Source organism: Myripristis murdjan, chromosome 20 (assembly GCF_902150065.1).
Source record: "Myripristis murdjan chromosome 20, fMyrMur1.1, whole genome shotgun sequence".
NCBI classification, from domain to species: domain Eukaryota; kingdom Metazoa; phylum Chordata; class Actinopteri; order Holocentriformes; family Holocentridae; genus Myripristis; species Myripristis murdjan.
The window spans coordinates 197,501-225,000 of NC_043999.1; the positions used below are offsets into that span (position 1 = coordinate 197,501).

Here is a 27,500-nt window from a genome sequence, read left to right on the forward strand (position 1 = left end):
TACTGCGTGTTGTGTTCAGGGTACTGCGTGTTGTGATCGCAGTACTGCGTGTTGTGCTCGCAGTACTGCGTGTTGTGCTCGCAGTACTGCGTGTTGTGTTCAGGGTACTGCGTGTTGTGATCGCAGTACTGCGTGTTGTGCTCGGAGTACTGCGTGTTGTGTTCGCAGTACTGCGTGTTGTGTTCGGAGTACTGCGTGTTGTGTTCGGAGTACTGCGTGTTGTGTTCGCAGTACTGCGTGTTGTGTTCAGGTACCTCGTGTTTCTTGAAGAGCTTCTTGAAGTAGTTGGAGCAGGCGGCGAGCACGCAGCGGTGAGCGCGGAACTTGACGTCCTCGACGACCACGGCGATGTCGCAGTGCTCGCCCTCCAGACGCTGCTCGTTCAGCAGCTTCAGGAAGATGCTCTTATGCTCATCATCAACGTACTTCACTGTCTCCGCCATCTGCAGCGCACACACACACACACACACACACACACACACACATCCCAGTGAGGAAATAACACATCATTAGTACTGTGCTGTCGCTGCTGACAGTTAGTTGTAGGCAATTAATTAGTGTGTGTGTGTGTGTGTGTGTGTGTGTGTGTGTGTGTGTGTGTGTGTGTGTGGACAGATCAGAGTGTTTATTGTGTCCCAGGTGTCATGGCAGTGTTTGATCCGTGGTTGTGTGTGGTGTGTGCGTGTGTGTGTGCCTGTTGCAGGTGAGGGTGTCTCACGGCCCTAACAGCTAGCTGGCCTGCTGTGTTTCCATGGTTACCAGGCTGCTGTGTCAGTGCCTTGCTCGGCGGCTGCGGCAGGGCAGCTGCGTCCCTCCGTGCTCTCCGCCGCCAGGAGTTCATGTTGCTGGCTACCGCGGGCACACGCACCGGTGCGTGTGCACGCGCGTTGCCATTCCCAAACAAACGGTGAGCCGCGAGCGGACGGCAGGCTAACGGTTAGCCTCCCGGAGCCTCCCGGAGCCTCTCACCGCCACCTGCCGGCTTCCGCTCCGTTTGCACACCGACTGCGCCGCGGGTCCCGGCCGGAGACAGGAGCCCCGCGGCCGGGGAGCGAGCTGCCCCTCCGGCCGCCACCCGAGCAGCTCCAGCCCGGCGCCGCGGTGTGTTAGCCGGGATGCTAGCGGGGCAGGGCAGGCGGCTAGCATGCTAACCTCCCGGCTCATGGTAATAAGGTTGCGGGGTGTCGGCGCGGTGTTGGCCGGGGCCGTGTCGCTGCGGCTCGGTGCGGGGGGACGGGCTCGCTGCCTGCGGGGCTTCGGCGGTGATTTCGGACCGACTCGGTGTTTTCATGGCGGCGGGAGGGAGCCGCCGGCCCGGGCAGCGCGTGCCGCGGGCTGCAGTCAAAATGGCGTTACGGAAGAGCTCGGCGTCAGCCCGGCAGAGGGTCCCGGGTAAAGCCGCCGGGCGGGGAAACCGGAGCGGGACCGGAGCGGGGGGGCCGCGGGCTCCGAGCCGCTCCGGTCCCGCTCCCCCTCCGCCGTCCTCGGGACCGCCGCTCAGGCACGCGAGCAGCGGCGCCGCGGCCTCGCAACACGAACGAGAACAGCTCGAGCAGCCATGAACGGCCGGGGCTCGAGAGCGCGCAGCATCCCCCGTAAACACCGCGGGCCCGGGGCCCCGAGCGGCCGCGCGGCGGCGGGAGCGGCGTCTTACCGTCAGGCCGGAGCCGGGCTCTCCTCGGCGGGCTGCTGGCTGCCTGTCGGCGGCTCCGGGGCCACGAACTCACTTTGTCCGGTTGCGGTGCTGAGGACGAGCACAGGGCGGAAGGCCGCGCTTTGCGCCAGCACGCACACTGCAGGAGCACGCAGGCAGCGAGAGGGAGCACTCGGGCCCACGCATGCGCACTCCCGTGGCTCAGGAAAAAGCTTTGTTTTGTCCAGAAAGCTGCATTTTATGAAATATTTCTTACCTTCCTTGTATTCAGTATTTTCTGAGCGAAGAGCAGCCCGTCATCAAAACCAGTCATGTTTCACTGCAGCAGGCAAACCTCTGTCGCTGCCTGTCTCTCTGTCTGTCTGTCTCTCTGTCTGTCTGTCTGTCTGTTTATTTGTTTGTTTGTTTGTTTGACTTAAGCATAACCACGGTCATTCTATGGTGAAGCATGTTGTGCAGTATTAAGGCCAGTTAATGCTAACCACGCTAATATCTCATTTTAACTGTCTCATTATAACATCTGTCTAACGTTAGTGTTTCATATTTCATATTTAATTAAACTAATAAGTTTACACATTTGTTGCTGTGTTTTTAATATAGAGATGCTTTGTGAAAAATAAGGCCTATTTTTAGTTAATAGTAGTTTTTAATATTCCATCTTGTGTATTGATTAATTAGATTAGTTCTAATTTTTAATATTTAATAAAATTCTAAATAATTTATGTAGGTTTTTTTTGCTGTACTTTGCCAATCAGTCTTAGAGAGATGCTAGGTGGAAATTAATTCTTCATGTTTTTAAAAAATATTTTCATAAAACTCCTTACGAAGCAACAGTAATTAACTGTTGTTTTTCTGGTGGTCAGTCTCAGTAAGCCGCGGCGGCTCCCTGGTGAGGAGTGCAGTGATCACAGTTACCATGGCAACTGTGACACGTAACGGACAGCATGCGCACACACGTGCTGAGGTGGCCAGGTGCTGCTTCACCTGTCCCGCTCGGAGCGGGCTGATGTGTGTTAATTAAAAAAAATCAAAGTTTGGCCAGTTTTCACAGGTGGGCGGAGCCAAAAGTAAAAAGTCTCACCTGGAGGTCAGAGTCAGATTTGGAACGTGCTCTGTTTTCAATGTCCTCATATAAACACAACAACAACAACAACAACAACAATAATAAAACTATAAGTCACTCAAACCTGTTGATTAATTTTAAATTACCCCCTCCAAAACACACACACACACACACACACACACACACACTTATGCACCTGTCAGCAGTGGCCGCCAGGTGTCGCCATTGTCAAATTTTTCACGTTTTTTCTGCAGCAAGGCATGCTGGGAAGATGGCCCTCCAGACAGACAGGAAGCTGCTTCTTCTTCTGTCAGTGTGAGGCGGTGTGTGAGGTGTGTGAGGAGGTGTGTGAGGTGTGTGAGGCGGTGTGTGTGGTGTCTGTGTGAGGCGGTGTTTGAGGTGGAGTGTGTGTGTGGTGTGTGTGTGTGTGTGTGGTGTGTGTGGCGGTATGTGTGAGGTGGTGTGAGGCGGTGTGTGTGTGGTGTGTGTGTGGCTCTGCTCTGAGGCGTGACAGCAGCCGCACGCACGGGCTGGAAGTGACATGTGACCTGAGGGGAGGTCACATGATCTGCTGCTGTTGCACTGACAGGGTTCACACCTGGCGTCACACCTGTCAGCTGACTGTGACGTGTGTGTGTGTGTGTGTGTGTGTGTGTGTTGGAGCCCCTGTGGCTCCCAGCTCCCTGCGCCTGCCTCCTGGGGCGTGGCCAGGTGTGCTCACCTGTGGAGGGGCGGGCCACGCCCCCCTGCAGCCGGACCCTCCCCTCGTTTGTCTCCTTGTGCTTTGTAGCTCATAGAGAGCAGCTCCGTGACTGTCAGGCCACATGACATCATGTCATATTATATTATATTATATTACATCATGTTATGTTATATTATATTATATTATATTATAATACATTATGTTGTGTTATATTATATTACAATACATTATGTTATATTATATTACATTATATTATATTATATTATAATACATTATGTTGTGTTATAATACATTATGTTTTGTCACATTACATTATGTTATATTATATTATATTATATTACATTATGTTATATTATGTTATAATACATTATGTTATATTACATCATATGATAATACATTATGTTATGTTTACAATACTGACTGTATGAGCTATTTTTCATCTCTCTAGTTTTCAAGGTGACTCAGCCACAGCCTGCAAGTTACACTTTACCTTCCATTCATATTTCATCTAATTTATTGATTTATTCATTAATAAATGTATTTATTCATTCATGTATAAATGTATTAATTGATTGTATTTGGTGCAAACATGGACCTTTTTAATGCCTGGGAGCATGTAGGCTGCAGCTGGCAGGGTGACATCACTCAGTGACATCACATGATGTCACATGACCTAGTTTACATCCGTTTACTGTACACAAACACACCAGCCCTGAAACACAGAGGAGGTGGCGTGGGCGGGGCAGTGTGATGGCGGCGTGCTCGCTTGGTTCTGACCCTCGCCCCGCCCCGCCCCGCCCCGCTCCGCCCCGCCCTGCCCCGCCTCGCCATGTGACATCTGGACCAATCACACACGGTGAGGGGGGCAGCCAAAGAACCGATAATAGAACGGTTCTCCTGTGAAAGAACCTGAATCGTGGTGACTTGCGCCCTGCAGGGTGAGGTGGGCGGGGCCACGACTAAGACCCACCCACAGGAAGTGAATGATATGAGAGTTCAGTGATAAATGGTGTGAAAGTCTCGTGCGTCACCATATAAGAAATAAATTCCAGGCACTTTGAAGCAAACTGCCTTGATGAGGGAAAAAGGTGAGGAGCAAACAAACAAACAAAAAGACCTGATCAGGAAATCTGAAAAAAAGAATAAGTAAAAAAACAAAAGAATGTTAAAAGAAAAGAAAAAGTAAAAAAAAAAAAAAAAAAGTAAAAAGAGAAAAGTACAGAAGAAAAGAAAAGTAAAAAAGAAAATAATGGGGGAAAAAAAGGGGGGATCTGACCCAGCAGCCCCTGAACGCACCGTGACCCACTGAAGCCACCAGCTGGACCCGCCCACTGGCCTGTCAGCCAATCAGCACACAGCTGGGCTCTCACTGACAACAGCCCAGCCAATCAGAGATCAGCAGTAATCTGCTGGGGGCGGGGCTTGATTTGACAGAGTAAAAACCAATAATCCAGCCTCTGTGTGTGTGTGTGTGTGTGTGTGTGTGTGTGTGTGTGTGTGTGTGTGTGTGTGTGCGTGTGTGTGTGAGTGTGAGAGAGAGAGAGAGAGAGAACAGATTGGCACAGAGAGGCTGGAACATCAGTCGGTACCAGAGCAACAACAACACACGGAGAGAAAGGAAATCATCTTCTTCATCATCATCATCATCATCATCATCATCTGTGACAAGTTTCAACAGGAAGAAAAACTACAGGTAAACCAGAGAGAGAGACAGGCAGAGAGACAGACAGGCAGAGAGACAGACAGAGAGACAGGCAGAGAGACAGACAGCGAGACAGGCAGAGAGAGAGAGACAGGTTGTCATGCTGATGTTTCAGAGTGAATGTCTGAATGTTCACATTGTTGTTGTTGTTGTTGTTGTTGTTGTTTGTTTACATGTTTGTTTGCTGTTCAAATGGAGGCAGGAGTTTTATTTTTGGACAGTCTTGTCCACAGAAGAGCACGCACACACACACACACACACACACACACACACACACACACTGAGCTTGTGCAGTGATTTGTTGCGAGAGCCAATCAGCTTCGAGACGTCTCAACGACGTCCACGCCTTCAGGAAACAGGAAGTGGGCTGACGGAGACGAGGCTGACAGAGGAGGAGGCGGAGCTCCTGTGTGAGGTCAGAGAGACGCTGAATCCCAGCATGCACTTCTCTTCCCTGACTGGCTCCCTGACGCTGCGTGGCCACAGGATCAGTCGCCTCCATTCACGGTCAATGGAAGCTGCCCTGCAATGCATTCTGGGAGCATTTCGAGCATTTCGAGAGACAAGGCGTCATGTCGGCATCTCCTCATTTACACGCTATAGCACACCACGCCACGCCACGCCACGCCACGCCACGCCACGCCACGCCACGCTGCATCACACCACACCACGCCACGCCACGCCACGCCACGCCACGTGGTTAGACTGGTGCTGCGCCGCACCAGTCTAAACCGGCTGAAACCAGTCTTAACAAGCCGAAAACTGTCTAACCAGCTTAAGACAGTGTAACTGGCTGGAACCGATCTAAACTGGCTGGAACCGATCTAAACCAGCTGAAAACTGTCTAACCACCTGGCTACAGTCTAACTGTCTGGAACCAGTCTAAACCAGTCTAAACCAGTCTAAACCAGTCTAAACCGGCTGTAAACCGGCTCAAAGCGCACAGTGCTCCCTGTCTGTCTGTCTTCAAAGTGAAGCCACTGTGTCCTGCTCAGCTCCACATCAACAGCAACAACAACAACAACAACAACAGCAACAACAACAACAACAACAACAGCAACAACAACAACGACAACAACAACAACAACAACAACAGCAACAACAACAACAACGACAACGACAACAACAACAGCAACAACAACAACAACAACAACAACAACGACAACAGCAGCAACAACAACAACAACAACAACAACAACAACAGCAACAACAACAACAACAGCAACAACAACAACAACGACAACAACAACAACAGCAACAACAACAGCAACAACAACAACAACGACAACAACAACAACAACGACAACAACAACAACAGCAACAACAACAGCAACAACAACAACGACAACGACAACAACAACAACAACAACAACAACAACAACAACAATTAGTGTAGATGGAAAGGGGGTCCAGGTGTTTTGGGTGGGTGTTTGATCAGGACCTGTTTCTTCTGAATCCTTGCAGGTGTATTTTCACGTTGTGCCCGTCGGGTCCCAGGCTGAGGTCACGTCCCCGGGGCTTCATGTCGAACCCTTTCTGACACATTTCCTAACCAAACCCCAAACAGAAAAAAAAGAGAGCAGCATAACTTTTGAAGCGCTCATCATAAAGAGACAGGTTTGGCCAAAGGAACGCATTGAAATGGTTGTTAGGACGACTGAAGCATCCTGACTCAGGACAACAGTCACACAGAAACAACAGGCGGACTGATGGGCCAGTATTTTGATGGAACCGTGCACGTCATGATACAAGCATGAAATCTGGAACACTGTTAGAGCGTGCCCTAAGGATCATTTTGGGCTATAAGGCCATCGGAGATTTGTCCCGTGGTAACCGTGGCAACCATTTTTCAAAATGGCTGCCACCTGCTGTGATTTTACCTGTAACTCAGGTTCTAGACCACCTAGGATCTTGATCCTGGTGGATAATCCTACATTTTCAAGGATGAGGAATACAGTGGTACAATTTACAACATGCTAGCAACAACCTAACTACATATTTCTGGAATTCAGTTAATTAAATAATAGTAAAAGCCATCAAAATATGTATTTCGGTAGAGTTTAGGAGGTGGCCACATGCCAGGCTTGCCTCTGGGCGTGTCGACCAGTCAACCTCCCATCCACCTGTCAGAATCACAATCAACTTTGTGGTCACATGACACATTTTACAGGTGTAAAAAAGTGGGTTCAGTTATTCATTCATTCATTCATTCACCCGCCTGTGTCCTTATCACCTGGCGCTGGAATAACTAATAAAGAATGGGTCCAAACTGTATGGAGAAATGTGTTCATTTGTCCCTGTAGCTTGTAGGCTTCAAAAGTTATTATCATCTTATTATCTTTTTATTTTCTATTTTTTCCATTTTGGGTTTTGTACCAGGGTTTTGTGAGAAGGGGTTCAACATGAAGCCCAGGGGACGTGACCTCAGCCTGGCAGGACGTTAAAATACACCATTCAAGGATTTAGAAGAAACACGTCCCGATAAAAACCCACCCCCTTTCCATCGAGACGACATTAAGACGCACTTTCAGATGTAGCAGAAGAAACACAACCTTTGACTTCTGTTAATCTGATGCAACCAGACAGGCAGACAGACAGGCAGACAGACAGACAGGCAGGCAGGCAGGCAGGCAGGCAGGCAGGCAGGCAGGCAGACAGACAGGCAGGCAGACAGACAGACAGACAGGCTGACAGGCAGACAGGCTGACAGACAGACAGACAGACAGACAGGCTGACAGGCAGACAGGCTGACAGACAGACAGACAGGCTGACAGGCAGACAGGCTGACAGACAGACAGACAGACAGACAGACAGACAGACAGACAGGCAGACAGACAGACAGACAGGCAGGCAGGCAGGCAGGCAGACACAGACAGGCAGGCAGACAGACAGGCAAGCAGACAGGGAGGCAGACACTGACAGACAGACAGACAGGCAGGCAGGCAGGCAGGCAGACAGACAGGCAGACAGACAGTTTTTTCCCTCCTCTGAGCTAACAGGAAGTTCTCTCCTCTTCTTCTCCACCTCAACCGAACAAAACACTGAATGCATCCAATTCAATGGTGAGTAACACACACACACACACAGACACACACACACACACACACACACACACACACACACACACACACAACATTTGCCCAGATGTGTGTGTGTTTGTAATCCAACAATAATCTGATCTGCTGCTGGATTAGACAGACAGACAGAGAGACAGACAGGCGGGTGGGCAGATAGACAGGCGGGCAGATAGACAGGCGTGCAGATAGATAGATTATTGATTGATAGCCTGTCTCTGGTTCAGGTGGTTATCGGTGATGCTGAAATCATTACATCAACCGTCACTTTTAATCCAGTTGCTGTGCTGCCGCACCGTGCGTCATGACGTCACTGCACCGGGCCGCCGGTATCTCGTGCTGGCCGGTGTCATATTGAGGCGCACGAGAGAGCGATGACATAGAGAGCGAGCGAGAGAGAGAGAGAGAGAGAGAGAGACAGAGACAGAGAGAGGGCGAACACTTTACCGACGTGTTGCCGGGAGGAAGAGAGCGAGCGTCCTGCACGAGGACAGGTAAAGACACGATCATCATCCATCGATCAGATATTATCGATCACTTTGTGTCATTGATTAGAGACGGAACTGAACAGAGAGCGAGAGAGAGAGAGAGAGAGAGAGAGAGAGAGAGAGAGAGAGAGAGAGAGAGAGAGAGAGGTAAAAGGGTGTAGACCTGCAGAAAGAGACGAGGCGCCGTTTTTGCATCAAACCTGCAGCTCCTCTCCTCCTCCTCTCCTCCTCTTCCTCTCATCTTCCTCCTCCTCCTCTCCTCCTCCTCATCCTCTCCTCTTCCTCCTCCTCTCCTCTCCTCCTCCTCTCCTCTCCTCCTCGGAGCTGCAGTGTCTGTTTGGGTGTTCCCTGCATCACTACAGCATCCCATAATACTCAGCGGAGAGGAGCGGGGCAGGCGGGACGGGCCGGGACAAAGACCAAGCCCTGCGTGATATTCCTGTGGTATTCCTGTGGTATTCCTGTAGTATTCCTGTGGTATTCCTGTAGTATTCCTGTAGTGTTCCTGTGGTATTACCGTAGTGAGCTGTGGTGAGTGCTGCTCCTCTGGCAGGAGGTGATGTTGGTTTCTCTAGAATGTTCCTCTCAGCTCTGGCTGACCTTGTCTTACTTTACGGGCTCTGTCTCCTCTGTGGTACTCCCGTTGTACTCCTGTGATACTCCTGTGGTACTCCTGTGATACTCCTGTGGTACTGCAGTGATACTCCTGTGGTACTCCTGTGTGGGTGAGGTTAAGAGTATTTTATCATACAGGATCTGTTGGCTTTGTAGTGTTTCTCAGTATTTTTCTATAGTATTCTTGTAAAATGTACTATAGGATTATTCCATATATTTTAAGTAAGGACAGATTCATCGGACTAAGATATTATACAATCCTACAACTACTATACCACTGCTACTGTAGGTATTACCACTGTTACTATTACTGCTACTACTGCTACAGTTAGTACTAATATACTACAGCTACTACTACTACTACTGGTGTACTGGTGTACTGGTGAACTACTGGTGCACTACTACTACTATTACTACTACTACCATTACAGTTAGTACAACCACTACTACTACTACAACCACTACTGTTAGTATCACAGCATGTATATATGACTATTCCTCTTATTACTACTACTACTTTTTTGTACTACTATAATCAGTACTACTACTACCACTGTTAGTACTACTACTACTACTGTTAGTACTAACTGCTGTTAGTACTACATTGTTTGTACAATCACCCTTAGTACTACTAATACTACTGCTCCTTCTATTGTTAATACTACCTCAGTTAGTACTGCTGCTACTACTACTGTTAGTGCTACAACTGTTACTACTACCACTACTACTAATGACGATATTACTAGTAGGGGCTAACCCTAACCCTAACCCTAACCCTACTACTGTTATTACTAGTACAGTTAATCCTACTACTACTACTACCAGTGTGAGTACTACTACTACCACTACTACTACTACAACTGTTAGTGCTACTACTACTGTCAGCACTAATAATACTGTTAATATTAGTACGACGACGACTACTACTACTATTACTACTCTTAATGCTACCAGAATTGGTGCTACTTCTATTACCACTATTACTACTGCTACTACTGTTAGTACTAATACTACTGCCACTGTTAATACTTCTACTACTTCTGTTAGTACTACTACTACTACTGTTCATACTACTATTACTGTTAGCACTAATAATACCTCCACTACTAGTACTACTACTACTACTGCTACTACTGTTTATGATACTAACCCTAACCCAGACAAACTGTAACCCAAATCCAGACTAACCCTAATCAAGATTAACTGTAACCCAGACTAACCCTAACCCAGACTGACCCTAACCCAGACTCACCCTAACCCAGACTAACTCTAATCCAGACTCACCCTAACCCAGACTAACCCTAACCCAGACTCACCCTAACCCAGATTCACCCTAACCCAGACTAACCCTAACCCAGACTCACCCTAACCCAGACTAACCCTAACCCAGACTAACCCTAACCCAGACTAACCCTAACCCAGACTAGGGCTAACCCAGAGTAACCCTAAGAAGGACTCACCCTAACCCAGACTAGCTCTAATCCAGACTCACCCTAACCCAGACTAACCCTAACCCAGACTCACCCTAACCCAGACTAACCCTAACCCTAACCCAGACTAACCCTAACCCAGACTGACCCTAACCCAGACTAACCCTAACCCTAACCCAGACTCACCCTAACCCAGACTCACCCTAACCCAGACTAACTCTAATCCAGACTCACCCTAACCCAGACTAACCCTAACCCAGACTGACCCTAACCCAGACTAACCCTAACCCTAACCCAGACTGACCCTAACCCAGACTCACCCTAACCCAGACTAACTCTAACCCAGACTAACTCTAATCCAGACTCACCCTAACCCAGACTAACCCTAACCCAGACTAACCCTAACCCAGACTCACCCTAACCCAGACTAACCCTAACCCAGACTCACCCTAACCCAGACTCACCCTAACCCAGACTAACCCTAACCCAGACTAGGGCTACCCCAGAGTAACCCTAAGAAGGACTCACCCTAACCCAGACTAGCTCTAATCCAGACTCACCCTAATCCAGACTATCTTTAATCCAGACTCACCCTAACCCAGACTAGCTCTAATCCAGACTCACCCTAACCCAGACTATCTTTAATCCAGACTCACCCTAACCCAGACTAGCTCTAATCCAGACTCACCCTAATCCAGACTATCTTTAATCCAGACTCACCCTAACCCAGACTAGCTCTAATCCAGACTCACCCTAACCCAGACTCACCCTAACCCAGACTAACTCTAATCCAGACTCACCCTAACCCAGACTCACCCTAACCCAGACTAGCTCTAATCCAGACTCACCCTAACCCAGACTAGCTCTAATCCAGACTCACCCTAACCCAGACTAGCTCTAACCTCCCATGAGGAAACAGGCTGTAAGGAGTCATGCAGGAGGGAGTGACAGGAGCCTCATCAGGTCTCCTCATGGACGCTCTGAGCTCTTTCCTCTTCAGTTCGGAGAAGATCTCTGCAAGGAGTTGAGGCTCCAGGGGACCACAGATCCACCAGAGATTAGGAGCCGTGCTGGGGATTTTTAATCTGCTGTGTTTGGAGCAGAGGTGTGTGATCAGTCCTGCGGAGCTGCTGCAGGAGCATCCTCACACCGTTTACATGGGGCGGCACATTAAGATGCAAACTGGTCCACATGAAAGAGCCCACAGCCAAACCTGGTGTCTGCAGTCCAGTGCAGTGAGGAATACAAAGATCTGCATCTGTGGAACCAAACAGCCACTGAACAAACACATGACTCAGCATGGGAGGACCAGCTCCTCAGGTCATGACTCAGCAGTTAACAGAATCAGAATTGGAAACACTTTTCTGATCCCCAGGGGGAAATGGGGTACGTGCACCTGAAGGAAAAGGGACACTCCTTCTCCTTCCAGGACCATAAAGTTGATATGTTGGACAGGGAGGACAGGTGGCTGCAGGTCTGCAGTGGGGGAGAAGAGGCATGAAGGTGTTGGGTGTGTTTTTGGGTCAGAGGACCAGCAGAGGCAGAATTGGGAGGGTGTGATGGAGAAAGTGTGTGCTAAATTGTCTGAGTGGAAGTGGTTTTTAGCCCAGCTGTTGTACTGGGGTCGAGTTTTGGTTGCCAGTAATTTGATGGCCTCAGCGCTGCGGCTCAGACGGACGGCCCCCCTCCAGCAAGATGCCTGATTGACGTCCAGCGGGCCATGGTGGACTTTATCTGGTAATGGCAGTGCTGGATCTGAGCCCCCTTCTCATACCCGCTGGTGAAATGAGGAGGACAGGGTCTCACAGACATCACCTGTCAGGTGAAGAGTGCTCCTAGCCTGCTGAGCCGCTGTGGCGTGCGGCGGCTGGACACAGCTCAGCTCATCCAGCAGACAGCCTAACCTAACCTAACCCTAACCTAACCCTAACCCTAACCCTAACCTAACCCTAACCCTAACCTAACCCTAACCTAACCTAACCCTAACCCTAACCTAACCTAACCCTAACCCGGCCTACAGGAAGCTACCGTGTCCGCTGAGGCCGGGGGAGGCAGATCTGACCTGCTGCTGCTCTCTGGCTGTTTGAGGAGCCCCTGTTTCACAGCATCATCAACAGCAACATCAGACCCAGGCTGCTCAGTCAGGTTACTGAGGAGCACCTGAGGACCTTCGTGATGGAGAGCCACATGCCAGCTGGCCAGCGGGACGAGGATGTGGAGTTTAGTTTCCCCAAACTGACTGTCCTAATGTGGGTGTAGAGAAGGAGAGGGGGGGCTGTTCTGTCCTGTAAGGACCCTGTGCGGGTTCTCACAGGCGGTGTGGACCCTGTGCGGGTTCTCACAGGCGGTGTGGACCCTGTGCGGGTTCTCACAGGCGGTGTGGACCCTGTGCGGGTTCTCACAGGCGGTGTGGACCCTGTGCGGGTTCTCACAGGCGGTGTGGACCCTGTGCGGGTTCTGTGTGTTGCTGTGTGGACTGTTTTTTCTGTGCTGTTGGTTTATTTTTGTTATTTTTTGCTTTTTGTTTTTTCTTTTTCATCTTGCAAGTGAAGATGAGCTCCTTTGTCTGTTTAACTCTCTCTCTCTTTCTCTCTGTCTGTCTCTCTGTCTCTCTATGTCTGTCTCTCTGTCTCTCTATCTCTCTCTCTCTCTCTCTCTCTCTCTCAGTCTGTCTCTCTCTCTCTTTGACCCACATCTGTGTGATGTGGGCTAAAGTCATGATCAGATTAGATTGTCTCTAAAGCCAAGTCTCTCTCTCTCTCATTGTGTGTGTGTGTGTGTGTGTGTGTGTGTGTGTGTTTCAACACTCACTGTAGACACTGTAACCTCTGTACTTGTACATATCATATCATATCATATCATATCATATCATATCATATCGTTCTCTCCCTGTGAGGCTGGGCTCGGTCGCAGCCTCAGAGGGTTTCTGTCAGGCAGACGAGCCGACCTCCACATGTGCTCAAAGCGGAAATAGAATAAAAAAAGAAAAATAGACGTAGAAGCTGAAGATGTTTATGGCAGCAGGGCTCTGGTCTGTCTCCGCCCTCAGTTGTTGTTTTGGCTTGTTGCCATGGTGATTCATGACTGACAGCTTATCTTTTCTCAGTTTGGGATCAGCTGTCGGTATAACCCTTTGAAACCTGTTAGTTTCACTTTTTTCTTCAGTTTCTCAAGTTTTTTTTATGTTTTTTATTTCTGTGATCTTAAGATTTTTTTTTTGTAATTTTAAATATAGATTTTAACAATAAGAAATATAATTTTCTTGTAATTACTTTGCAAATATTTATTGGAAATATTTATTGGAAACATTCTCATCGTTCTCATTTTTAGGTTAGTTTCTTGCGTTTTTCACTTGTATGTTTTTATTTTTGAAGTATTTGTTGAAGGAAGTCTCACATGAATGTCTGACCTCTGACCTCTGATCAGATCCCAGCCCGCTCTCCCATCTCAGATCAGTGAAACCGCTGCACCCGTGTTTCCGTGGTAACCATGCTGCTGTTACTGTGTCTCAGGTGAATCACCATGACGACAGAGCCAGGTGAGCCGCAGGAAGCCCAGCCCACAGAGGCGGAGTCTTTCCCTGAGGCCGCCGCCCACTCCACACCCAAACAGGTAACAGCCACCTTTTTAAAAAAAAAAAAAAAACAGTGGTTGCCATGGTAACAGCTCATGTGTATCCAGTGGCTGTCATGTCAACAGGTGAGGATTACCTAGCAGTTGTCATGGCAACAGCTAATGATATTCTGATAGTTGCTATGTTAACAGTTAATGAGGATGTTGTGGTTTCCATGGTAACAGGAAGATGGAAGTGCTGGTGAAAGGAACAGGAAGCAAAGAGAAAATAAATGTAAAAGTATTTAAATGAAATGAAATGTGATGTCACTTCCTGTTCCCTCAGGGCGGGGAGGGCGGGCCGTGGCAGAGCCAAGCTCACAGCTCATTGGCCGAAGACACAGCCAGTCACCTGTCGTCCAGCAGCCGCATCGCTCGCTCGCCGGCCAGAAACCCGCTGAGCTTCAGGACCATGCAGATCAAAGTGACCCTGCTGGACGGGTCGCTGTACACCTGCACCATGGAGGTGGCACACACACACACACACACACACACACACACACACACACACACAGCATTTATCTAGACTCTCATCTCATTGTAATTACACAGTATAATCCTGCCAGTCACAGTGTTTAAAACCGATGACATCACTGATGTTTCCTGTTGACTGATGATGTGATTAAAGGTTCATTCCACTGATTTTAAATGTTTCTGTCAACAAATCATTTATCAGATCCTGCAGGAGCTGCAGGTTCCACAGCTCAGAGTCAGACAGAGGAGGGAGCATTTCAGTGTGAAAAAGTCCTGAAAAGCCAACAGTGCTGCTGCTTTTAGGAAAACTCATGTGGAGGACTTTATTGGGCTGATGGAAAACTGGAGTGAAGAAAGTGTGAAGGCTCTGAAAGTGTGTGTGTGTGTGTGTGTGTCTGTGTGTGTGTGTGTGTGAGCAGAAGCGTGCACGTGGCCTGCAGCTTTTTGAGAAGGTGTGTGAGCACATCAACCTGCTGGAGAGAGACTACTTCGGTCTGACATTCAGGGACGCAGACAACCAGAAGGTGCCTGTCTGTCTGTCTGTCTGTCTCTCTTACCTGTCTGTCTGTCTCACTGTCTGTCTCTCTTACCTGTCTGTCTGTCTCTCTCTGTCTCTCTTACCTGTCTGTCTGTCTCTCTCTGTCTCTCTTACCTGTCTGTCTGTCTCATTGTCTGTCTGTCTGTCTGTCTCTGTCTGTCTGTCTGTCTGTCTGTCTGTCTCTGTAAACTGTCTTTTTTACCTGTCTCCCTTGCCCATCTGTCTGTCTGTCTATCCTGTCTCTCTCTGACCTGTCTCTCTGACCTGTCTGTCTCTCTGACCTGTCTGTCTCTCTGACCTGTCTGTCTCTCTGCAGAACTGGTTGGATCCATCGAAGGAGATGAAGAAGCAGGTCAGAGGTCAGTGATGACATCATGATTTTTTTTTTTTTTTTGAACGGGTTCAGTCAGGAAGCTGATTGGCTCCTGACTGCCGTGCTTCTCAGAGTGCACCAATCATCTTCTCCCTGCACTCCCCTCACCTGGGCAGGTGGCTCCTCTGGCTCCGCCCCTCAGCTGTGTCTTCAGACTCCACCTGCTCTGAGCAGCTTCATCATGGCTGAGTCTTAACCTCTTCATCACCCCCAGCCTGCAGGTCCTGCTTCATACCAACCCTTGACCTCTGACCTCCAGCTGTGTGAATGAAAATGGGTTCTCTCCCCTTTGCAGACACGCCCACCTTCTGCTAATCCCATGCAGTTTGGGCCCCAAAGCCTGCAGTCCACATGTGTTCTTGTGGCCTGTTGTAAAATGGTGTGTGTGTGCAGACTGGGGCCTAAACAGTCTTGGAGCTGCATCAGTTGCTTTGACTGGAAAGCTGAGACTCTTGTGGATTCAATGAGCCACATTTGATTCCTGTGTGATGATGTTGGCCCCCATAGCAGCCATTTCACTGCAGGCAGAGACTTTTGTCACACTGGACCAAGCTGGAGAAAATGACCTCTAGTGACCTCTAGGAGAATCACAGCCTAATCAAACTTTACAGACACAAACTAGAGAGCGAGGCCGTTCAGAGGAGCTCTGCTTCTCCAGCTGGACTGACAGTGAGGGACACTTTCTGACACATTTACACAACACAACGCTCAACATCCCATCACAGGAAAAATTCAAATTCTTACAGAAATCTGTGAATGTCAAAATTGTTTGACTCCAAATCACAGCCTGAATTTTTCTGTGGTGTTCCTCAGGGTCTTGGTGTCCTGATGTGGGAGGGGAGGATGTGGTGAGGATTTTTGACCATTTTTATTAATTCTCCAGCGAACAAAATGGTTAAAGCTTTCACAAAATCTGTAACAAATGGTGATAAATGGTATTAATATAAAAAAATACTGCTGCAACTTATGACGCATAACTGAACATAGGAATGGCTTCATATACTTCCATCATAATGTTCTAAGCCTTATACACTCTAAATTAAGCATTATTACACGAGAGGGTGTGCTTGACTGTTATTATTGTCACGACAGTGATGCGGCCAGGAACGAGGCGCTTGTGCTGAGGTCCATTTTCATCATAATGCAATTATACAACTATTACCAACAAAATTAAATGTTTAATCAAAATGTATCCATACTGTGGGCATTTCGCTGCCAAAATACCAAAGTTTTTTGCTCGTATTCTCTCCGTTTCAGTGGAAATACATGAGATCTGACGGTAACTAGTCCTTATCAGCAGCCAACTTGGGCTGATCATGTTTTCTAGACATCATGATTTCCCAAAACTGAATAAATTCCACACACAGCAACACAAAACTGCTCTGCTAGCTCAATCATGTTGGAACTAGAATATCCACTGGAAAAAATCATTTTTTTTCTTGGACTGATAGTTATACTCCTGCCGACTTCTCAGTCATTTTTAATCTAACAGTTGCCGTGACAACGACTCAGCAGCTGATCTTTATCTACAACCAACTTATATGAACAGTTATATTTAAATACAGGCTACTGCTTTCCAGTGTCGGCGCCACAACAAACATCTTTAGGCTAACAATCGTTATTAATTTGTTTAGTCTTTATGAGTTTCCTAGGCCATTGATTTAATTAATTTGTCAATTTGTTTGCATCTGTACATTGAAATGAACATTTAATAAATCAACACATCTGTGAAAACTGTGGTCTTTATTTCAGAGGTAAATTGCTAACAGCCTGAAAAGGTGATTATATAACTCTGTTCAGCCTTAATGATTAATTAAATCAATGGCCTAGGAAACTCATAAAGAATAAACAAATGAATAACGATTAATAGGCTGATTAATAACTGGTAACATTAACACATTAATAACAAGAACAAAGTTACAGCCGCACATCTCCGTGGAAAATCTGACAGGTACTGTCCGTGGTGCTGAATCTGCCTCAGCAGGCACTGTCCGTGGTGCTGAATCTGCCTCAGCAGGTACTGTCCGTGGTGCTGAATCTTCTGAGGCATTTCATTCTCTTTATTATAGAAATTAAAGCTCCATAAAATTCACGGAGGATCTTGTTCAGCTCTTCTTTCCTTACAGGTGAGAAATCAGCTGTTTGCCCGGTGTTTGTCAGGTAGTCTTGTAGACATTTGACGGTCCCAAGACGTTGACCGGGCCGTACCGGCTTCATTTCCTGACCTCTCCAGCTGATCCAGCTCTTCACTCGTCACTCTCTCGTATCTCTCCTCTTTTTCTCTTCTTTCTTGTCTTCCTCGCTTCAGCCGTTTATCCAAACTTAGGTCGCCAAATAAACCAAAATTGACAACCAATCGATCCATTATGCAGGCGAACAAAGCTGACAGCGGCTTTTGATGCGGGTTTCAGTGAAACGTTTCATGTTGCCATGGAAACCACACAGACCCGGGCAATAAGATATAGGCGGAGTAATATTTTCAGTGATGAGGTATTTTTCATACGGCTAGCTGTACTGTCATGCCCATTTGAGCACATTCTAAACATCTGATTGACCAATCAGATTGCTCGGTCGGATCTATGTGTTGTATAATCAATAAAATGACACAGTGTTTATTCCAGATTTATGACTAGAATAACTCAACACACAGAGCGGAGATGCAGCTCAGATTCATTTTCCAGCTCTCAGATGATGTTCACCATTTCTGTAGGGCTTCTACTGTTGACCTTTGAGGGAGTGGAGCGACGTTTAAACGATCCTTTTATTTCTGGCGTCAGTCACATGGATGCATTTTTATCTGCCTGTCTCTCTCTCCCTGCCTGTCTTTCTCTCTGCCTGTCTGTCTCTCAGGTGTTCCCTGGAACTTCTTTTTCAATGTGAAGTTTTATCCTCCTGACCCCGCCCAGCTGTCTGAGGACATCACCAGGTGAGCCCACACAGCTGTCAGTCAGACTGAGCAGCAGCAGGGACAGGGTTCCTTCAGGAGATGTTGTGGTGCCGTCTCATCAGCCTGCAGCTCAGCTGCTGCATCTGCTGCTGCATCTGCATCTGCATCTGCATCTGCTGCTGCATCTGCATCTGCATCTGCTGCTGCATCTGCATCTGCATCTGCTGCTGCATGTGCATCTGCTGCATCTGCTGCTGCTGCATCTGTTGCTGCATCTGCTGCTGCATCTGCTGCATCTGCTGCTGCTGCATCTGTTGCTGCATCTGCTGCTGCTGCAGTTGCTGCATCTGCATCTGTTGCTGCATCTGCTGCTGCTGCTGCTCAGCTGCTGCCTTCAGGTGACAACTAGCAGCTGTGCTAGGTAAGAAAGCTACCTGAGGGCTCAGGTGTTCAGCGTGTGCGCCTCAGAGCTGCTGCTGCTCTGCATGTTGTCTGCAAAGATGCAATGAAATGTCCTCATGTTCTGTCATAAAATAAAGTCTGAGAGTTCAGCAGCTCACTGAGGTGTGACGGACGTCTGAACATCTCAGTTTCAGTAACAAAACAAGAACTGTCTCCCTTCCTGCCTGTCTGACCCTCTCTCTCTGCCTGTCTTTCTCTCTGTCTCTGTCTGTCTGTCTTTCTGCCTGTCTGTCTGTCTCTCTTCCTGTCTTTGTGCAGGTACTTCCTGTGTCTGCAGCTCAGACAGGATATAGTTTCTGGTCGACTTCCTTGTTCGTTTGCGACTCACACAGTTCTGGGCTCGTACACCGTCCAATCAGAGCTGGGAGACTACGACCCCGGTGAGAGACTCTACTGTACTCTACTGTGTCCTCTACTGTCCTCTACTATTCTGTACTGTCTTCTGTTGTCCTCTAATGTCTTCATACTGTCCCCTATTGTCCTCCTACTGTCCTCTACTGTCCTCTGCTCTGTTGTGTTTGACTCTACTGTGACTTTACTCTTCAGATGAGTCCGGCTCAGATTACGTCAGTGAACTTTGTTTTGCTCCAAATCAAACCAAGGAGATGGAGGAGAAGATCATGGAGCTGCACAGGAACTACAGGTAGGCACACACACACACACACACACACACACACACACACACACACACACATGCACACGCACACACACACACACATGCACACGCACACACACACACACACACACACACACACACACAGACACACGCACACACACACACACACACACACACACACACAGACACACACACACACACACACAAATCTGATATTTAAACGTTGATGTGTGTGTGTGTGTGTGTGTGTGTGTGTGTGTGTGTGTGTGTGTGTGTGTGCACGCGCTCAGGGGGATGACACCAGCTGAAGCAGAAATGCACTTCCTGGAAAATGTAAAAAAACTTTCCATGTATGGAGTCGACCTTCACCATGCCAAGGTACACACACACACACACACACACACACACACACACACAGTGACCTTCAGTCTCCTAGCAACAGTAGCAGCCACACCCACCACCTCCCACAATGCACCAGCTCAGTGCTGACCCTCTGGATGAGTGATGTAATTTACAGACACTGGAGGCCAGAAACAAGGAAACAGGAAGAAGCAGCCAAAGATTTTAAATGTTTCTCCACGTCAACAAAACCTTTGTCAATAAAGATTTCACAGCCCAGAGTCAGACTGTGTGTGTGTGTGTGTGTGTGTGTGTGTGTGTGTGTGTGTGTGTGTGTGTGTGTGTTTCAAGCAGCCGCCTGATCATGTTCTGCAAAGTCCTCCACACTCACAAAACACACAGCTGATGATTGGCTGTGGAAAGCAAAACGTTTCCCTGCATAGGGACTATTTTCCCTGGCGGAGGAGGAGGAGGAGGAGGAAGGGGAGGAGGAGGGGGAGGGGGAGGAGGAGGAGGAGGAGGGGGAGGGGGAGGAGGAGGGGGAGGGAGGAGGAGGGAGCGCTTCAGCGTTACTAACCCTAATACTAATACCAATACTAACTCTACTACTAATACTAATACTAATACTAATATTAACTCTAATACTAATACTAACCTTAATACTAATACTAATACTAATACTAACTGTAATACTAATACTTATCGTAATACTTTCAGTAATTCTAATACAAACAGGTCATGACGGGAGGGCAGAGGAAAACTTCAGTCTGAGCTACACTGACACTGATGTGTATTTATATACATATATGATGTATATGATGTGTGTGTGTGTGTGTGTGTGTGTGTGTATATGTATATATATGATGATATAATATGATGATGTAGGGATGTATGGATCATGGAGGTACAGGGTGATGACATCACAAACTGAGGACCTGAGTGGAAACAGGGAGGGGCCTCTGCTCTGATCTTTGTGGTGAAGGACATTACCATGACCCAGTCAATCACACACACACACACACACACACACACACACATACACACCACCTCTTATTCATCAATGTGTTGTGTGTGTGTGTGTGTGTGTGTGTGTGTGTGAGAGAGAGAGAGAGAGAGAGCTGGAGGTTGAGTGCAATGATTTTTCCCCCATCGTTTTCCATTGATTCATGCACACACACACACACACACACACACACACACACACACTAATCTCTGACCTGCTTATATAGAAACCAGGGCCTAGCTTTAGCGTTAGCATCAGCAGTGTAACTGCTTTGCTAGCCAGATTAGCCTGGGTGGGGGGGGTGGGGGGGCTTTGACTCACCTGGCCGAGCAGCAGCTCACCTGCCTGAGCCGCGAGCCCTGCCCGCCTCCTGAGCGCCCCCTGTGGGCGAGCTCCAGGCCCCTCCCACTGGGACCTCCTGGGTTAGCAGGCTGCTAACATGCTAACGCTAACCCAGCTCTCTGTCATGACATCAAACTTTATTGGCCTCTAACACACAAACAGCAAGTTAGCCTCATTAGCCTCATTAGCCTCATTAGCCTCATTAGCGTTTGTTAGCTTCGTTAGCCCTGTTAGCCTCATTAGCGTTTGTTAGCTTCGTTAGCCCTGTTAGCGTTATTAGCCTTATTAGCTTTGTTAGCTTTCTTGGCACAATAATGTCGTCCATTTAGACCGATCAGCTTTTCTTCTTTTTGTTCTTTTGTTCTGTTCCGTCTGTCTGCCTGTCTACCTGTCTGTCTACCTGTCTGTCTGTGTCTGCCTGTCTACCTGTCTGTCTGCCTGTCTGTCTGTGTCTGCCTGTCTACCTGTCTGTCTGCCTGTCTGTCTGTGTCTGCCTGTCTGCCTGTCTGTCTGTGTCTGCCTGTCTACCTGTCTGTCTGCCTGTCTGTCTGTGTCTGCCTGTCTGTCTGTCTGTGTCCGCCTGTCTGTCTACCTGTCTGTCTGTCCGTCTGCCTGTCTGTCTGTCTGTCTGCCTGTGTGTCTGTGTGTCTGTCTTTGTCTACCTGTCTGTCTGCCTGTCTGTCTGTCTGTCTGCCTGTCTGTCTGTCTGTCTGCCTGTGTGTCTGTGTGTCTGTCTTTGTCTACCTGTCTGTCTGCCTGTCTGTCTGTCTGAATGGTCTAGCTGGTAGGAAGCCGGTTTGATTGCTTGTCTTCAGCTAAGACAGAGGTAAGACTGTTTCCTCTGTGTGTGTGTGTGTGTGCGTGCGTGTGTGTGTGTGTGTGTGTGTGTGTGTGTGCAGTGCCATCATCTGAAACCAGCCATCAGTCAATTAAAAACATTATTTCAGTATCGAGCTCGTCACCACTAAACCAGTTTAAACCAGCAACACACTGATGTGTGTGTGTGTGTGTGTGTGTGTGTGTATGTGTATGTGTATGTGTGTGTATATGTGTGTGTGTGTGTGTTTGTGTGTGTTGTTAGTTCAGGGTCACATCAACCAATCAGAATTGGTTTACATCAACCAATCAGAATGCAGGACACAACCTGAAGCTCCGCGCTCTAACGATCCCAAACCGATCAGCTGAGAGCAGCCTGGAGCCTTCAGGCTCTGCTGCAGCTTCCAGGAGCTTCCAGGAGCTTCCAGGAGCTTCCAGGAGCTTCCAGGAGTTTCCAGGAGCTTCCAGGAGCTTCCAGGAGCTTCCAGGGGCTTCCAGGAGCTTCCAGGAGCTTCCAGGGGCTTCCAGGAGCTTCCAGGAGCTTCCAGGGGCTTCCAGGAGCTTCCAGGAGCTTCCAGGGGCTTCCAGGAGCTTCCAGGAGCTTCCAGGAGCTTCAGGGAGTTTTAGGGAGTTTCAGGGAGTTTCCAGGATTTTCAAGGAGTTTCCAGGATTTTCAGGGAGTTTCCAGGATTTTCAGGGAGTTTTAGGGAGTTTCCAAGATTTTCAAGGAGTTTTCAGGATTTTCAGGGAGTTTCCAGGAATTTTGGGGAGTTTCCAGGATTTTCAAGGAGTTTCCAGGAGTGTCAGGGAGTTTCAAGGATTTTCAAGGAGGTTCCATGAATTTCAGGGAGTTTCCAGGAGTTTTGGGGAGTTTCCAGGAGTTTCGGGTAGTTTCCAGTAATTTTGGGGAGTTTCCAGGAATTTCCAGGATTTTCAGGGAGTTTCCAGGAATTTTGGGGAGTTTCCAGGAGTTTCGGGGAGTTTCCAGGAGTTTCCAGGAGTTTCCAGGAGTGTGCAGACAGCGAGTACAAGCAGCTCTGAAGGTTCACAACAACATAAAGAACACATCTTCAACATGTGTGTCTCCATCCTGTCACTGTGGATCACACAGCTCTCCATCACTACATGATGATGATGACGATGATGATTGATAATAATATATTAATAATAATAACAGTGTCGGAACGCAGACTCTTTCATAAACATTTAAATGCAGGGAATCTGATCCAGCATCACTGATCTTACCTTTCATTTTTGACAATATAATATATATTTTTCAGAATTTTCTGTAATTTTGTGATGATTTTATATATTTACTTTTTTCTAAATTTGACTTTGGACTCGAGTCGAGTCAGACTGGAACTCTGACCGATGGAGATTAAAGCAGAAAATGAAAATGAAGAAAATGTTCAAGTGATGCCCCACACAGTTTCTGCATCCTAACAGCTTCTAGTGAATTAAATCAATGTGAAATTAAACTGAGGATCTTGTGAAAGACCCTCAGGGGCCCCTGGGGGCCCCCAACCCACTGTGAACACCCTTAGACCATGAGAACCATGTAGACTCAGTTTTGATTATTGTAGCTTTAATTGACTGTTGGAGATACAAGGTTTCATGTGTTTCACATTCACTTTACAAGCTGTGTGTGTGTGTGTGTGTGTGTGTGTGTGTGTGCAGGACTCGGAGGGCGTGGCCATCATGCTGGGCGTGTGCAGTAGCGGCCTGCTGGTCTACAGAGACAGACTGAGGATCAACAGATTCTCCTGGCCTAAGATCCTCAAAATTTCCTACAAGAGGAACAACTTCTACATCAAGATCAGACCTGGAGAGGTACACACACACACACACACACACACACACACACACACACACACACACACACACCAGTACTTTGTTGTACTCCGCACAGTTTCTTGCTAAAAACAACCTACATGATCTGAACCAGTCTGGTTTCCGAAGCAGACCCTCCGGTCTGGAGTGGAAACACTGATCAGCTGGAGCTGCCGGTCAGTCCTCTGTCCTACTTCTGCTCGACCAATCAGCTGCCTCCGACACCGTTAACCAGCAGATCCTCTTCTCTGCACTCGCTGAGCTTCTCAGGATCTGCCCTCCGCTGGTTTGAGTCCTGCCTCTCAGGGAGATCCTTCAGAGTGTCAGGAGAGGGGAAGCTATGTCCTGCTGCTGGTCCTCAGGGGTTCCTCAGGGCTCAGTGCTTGGTCCCCTTCTCTTCTCAGTACACACCTCCTGCAGTCGAATATCCACCTGCCTCACTGATATCTCTGCGTGGATGAAGGAGCGCCACCTTCAGGTCAGCCTGTCAGAGACTGAGGTCCTCATCCTCCCAGCCAGTCCCTCTGTACAACAACAGATCAGCATTCAGCTGGATTCTACTGAACTGGAGCCTCCAGCACAACAAGGCCCTAAAGCGGCAGCTGGACTCTTTCTCTGTGGTTCCTCACTGGAGGAACGAGCCACCAAACTCCATTCGATCCACAGAGTCTAACCCTAACCCTCTCAGTCTGAAACAAAACAAAACAAAACGAATGGATTCTGCAATCCCCCATAAAAAAAACAAACAAACAAAAAACCAAGTGAAAAGCGTCCATGCCTTCCTCGTCCCTGCAGGCTGTGCTCTCTGCTCGGCCTCGGGGCTCCTCTGTCCTCTGGACCAGAAGCTTCATGGCTCCTGATGTGTTGGCCTGTAAAAACCTCCTATGTGCGTCACTGTGGATAAAAGTGTCAGATCTGAATGGTAACTGTAACTGTAATGAGAGGCTCCAGATCGTTGACTCTGATTGGCTGTGAGGCCGAGGCGGGTCAGTCTCCAGTCAGGCGGCACCATCACATCGTTTTCTCCTGTCGCTCACAAAACATCCAGGACATGAAACATGTGGACAAAGTCCAACAGGAAGACGGAAGATGTTTTTTTTTTTATTATCGTGGTACATTTCGTGTGTGTGTGTGTGTGTGTGTGTGTGTGTGTGTGTGTGTGTCTTCATCTCTGCGTTATACTCACTTTCATTCTGAATTGATTTTACTGAAAATCATGAAACTGAAATATTTGCCATAAGAGAGCAAGTTTTTAGTTCTTAACAGGAGTTTTAGGAATCTGACAACTGTCTGTCTGCCTGCCTGTCTGTCTGCCTGCCTGTCTGTCCCTCCAGTTTGACCAGTTTGAGTCCACCATTGGTTTCAAGCTGCAGAATCACAGAGCAGCCAAGAGGCTGTGGAAGGTGTGTGTGGAGCACCACTCTTTCTTCAGGTCAGTGTGTGTGTGTGTGTGTGTGTGTGTGTGTGTGTGTGCGTTTGTGTGTGTGTGTGTTTCTGAGAGTGTGTGTGTGCTACACGACGTTGCTGAAATGTCCCAGTTTACTGTCAGTCCCTGAATGCACCATGACCCACCACAGCGCTGACCTATCAGAGCTGTGATCTTTAGGGGCGGAGCTTCACTGCAACAATAATCCTGCCTGTGTGTGTGTGTGTGTGAGAGAGAGAGAGAGAGAGAGAGAGAGTGTGTGTGTGTGTGTGTGTGAGAGAGCGAGAGAGAGAGAGAGAGAGAGAGAGTGTGTGTGTGTGTGTGTGTGTGTGTGTTTCATGATGAAGAAAAAAGAAAATCAGGATGAAACAACGAAAATAACATCTCCCTCTCCACCTGCCCCCCTCTCTCTCTCTCTCTGTCTCTCTCTGTGCCTGTCTGTCTCTCTCTTTGTCTATATGTTTATCTGCCTGTCTGTCTCCCTGCCTGCCTGGCTCTCTCTCTGCCTGTCTGTCTCTCTCTCTGCCTGTCTGTCTCTCTCTTTGCCTTTATGTCTGCCTGTCTGTCTCCCTGCCCATCTATCTCCCTGCCTGTCTGTCTCTCCCTGCCTGTCTGTCTCTCTCTTTGCCTTTATGTCTGCCCATCTGTCTCCCTGCCCATCTGTCTCCCTGCCTGTCTGTCTCTCCCTGCCTGTCTGTCTGTCTGCCCGTCTGTCTGTCTCTCCCTGCCTGTCTGTCTGTCTGCCCGTCTCCCTCGCTGCCTGTCTGTCTCTCTCTTTGCCTTTATGTCTGCCCATCTGTCTCCCTGCCCATCTGTCTCCCTTCCCGTCTGTCTGTCTGCCTGTCTGTCTGTCTGCCCGTCTCCCTCGCTGCCTGTCTGTCTCTCAGGCTGGTGTCTCCAGAGGAGCCCCCGAGGCGGTTCCTGTCTTTGGGTTCCAGGTTCCGGTTCAGCGGCCGGACGCAGGTCCAGAGCCGCCGGGCGAGCGCTCAGATCGCCCGGCCCGCCCCGCATTTCCCACGATGCACCAGCAAGAGGTACACGCTGAGCCGCAGCCTGGATGGAGGTACTGACACTGATACTGCTGATACTACTACTGTTACTAATACTACTACTGTTACTGAAGTACATTTTACTGCCAATACTACAGATTTCTGAAGACTCTCTGAAAACTGGACTTTTACTTTGAAAGATAGAAGGATTGTTGTGATGTTGAGACAGATTGTGTTTCCTCCCAGAGCCATATATGGACAGAGTGAGTCAGGGCGGTATTGGCTGCACCATGGCAACAGCACAGACCCTGGTTACCATGGTGATAGCCAGGTGCGGGACACCTCTGGCCCCGTATGGCTCTGGGACGGAGCACCCTGATGGGACGTTTGTTTCTGATGAACCTTGGTGACAAGATATTTTGATTGGTCCTCAGCTCCGAGGGCCACGCCCACTCACTCTCTGATTGGCTCTCCAGCCATCACAACGCCACCCACAGCCAACGGCGGTACACACACAGGTAGAGCAGCATCGCCGCGCTAAAGAGACGCCATGACGATCAAAATACTACAACTATTAGTACAACTACTAATTCAACTATTACTGCTACTGCTACTGCCACTACTACTACTGCTACTTTTACTACGGCTACTACTATTACTACTACCACTACTGCCACTACTATTACTACTACCACTACTGCCACTACTATTACTACAACCACTACTGCCCGTGCTGCCATTGGTGCTACTACATCAACTACTGTTTCTACCACCACCACCACTACTACTACTGCCACTACTACTGCCACTACTACTGCCACTACTACTGCCACTACTACTACTACTGCCACTACTACTGCCACTACTACTGCCACTACCACTACTACTGCCACTACTACTGCCGCCACTACTACTACTACTGCCACTACTACTGCCACTACTACTGAACTACTACTACTACTGCCACTACAACAACTACTGTTTTTACCACTACCACCACTACTACTACTGCCACTACTACTGCCACTACTACTGCAACTACCACTACTACTGCCACTACTACT

General features: G+C 48.3%; 2 protein-coding genes across 5 annotated transcripts in view; one reads left to right on the forward strand and one right to left on the reverse strand.

Annotated features, from left to right (window-relative positions):
* zbtb14 (zinc finger and BTB domain containing 14) overlaps positions 1-1,982 on the reverse strand; it is a 16,195-nt gene extending 14,213 nt beyond the window's left edge. For 2 of the 4 annotated variants that reach the window (XR_003930136.1, XM_030078821.1), the window contains exons 1-2: positions 1,911-1,982; positions 255-443 (exon numbers count right to left, since the gene is read on the reverse strand). Coding sequence is in view for 3 of the 4 variants with exons in the window: in XM_030078821.1 (XP_029934681.1) it covers positions 255-443; positions 1,911-1,967 (246 nt within the window). In the remaining variant the exon portion in view is untranslated. Of the gene's footprint in view, positions 1-254; positions 444-759; positions 1,465-1,654; positions 1,839-1,910 lie in introns of those variants that run through there. The other 2 variants (XM_030078822.1, XM_030078824.1) reach the window with 2 other exon arrangements.
* A 6,681-nt stretch (positions 1,983-8,663) lies between these two features.
* The window catches only part of epb41l3a (erythrocyte membrane protein band 4.1-like 3a), a 38,535-nt gene continuing 19,698 nt past the window's right edge, over positions 8,664-27,500 (forward strand). The window contains exons 1-13 of the mRNA XM_030078837.1: positions 8,664-8,690; positions 14,242-14,341; positions 14,628-14,807; positions 15,235-15,339; positions 15,670-15,712; positions 18,577-18,652; positions 19,334-19,455; positions 19,622-19,718; positions 19,982-20,069; positions 22,157-22,201; positions 23,869-24,021; positions 25,356-25,453; positions 26,335-26,510. Coding sequence (XP_029934697.1) covers positions 14,252-14,341; positions 14,628-14,807; positions 15,235-15,339; positions 15,670-15,712; positions 18,577-18,652; positions 19,334-19,455; positions 19,622-19,718; positions 19,982-20,069; positions 22,157-22,201; positions 23,869-24,021; positions 25,356-25,453; positions 26,335-26,510 — 1,273 coding nt within the window. The 5' untranslated portion in view covers positions 8,664-8,690; positions 14,242-14,251. The remainder of the gene's footprint in view (positions 8,691-14,241; positions 14,342-14,627; positions 14,808-15,234; positions 15,340-15,669; positions 15,713-18,576; positions 18,653-19,333; positions 19,456-19,621; positions 19,719-19,981; positions 20,070-22,156; positions 22,202-23,868; positions 24,022-25,355; positions 25,454-26,334; positions 26,511-27,500) is intronic.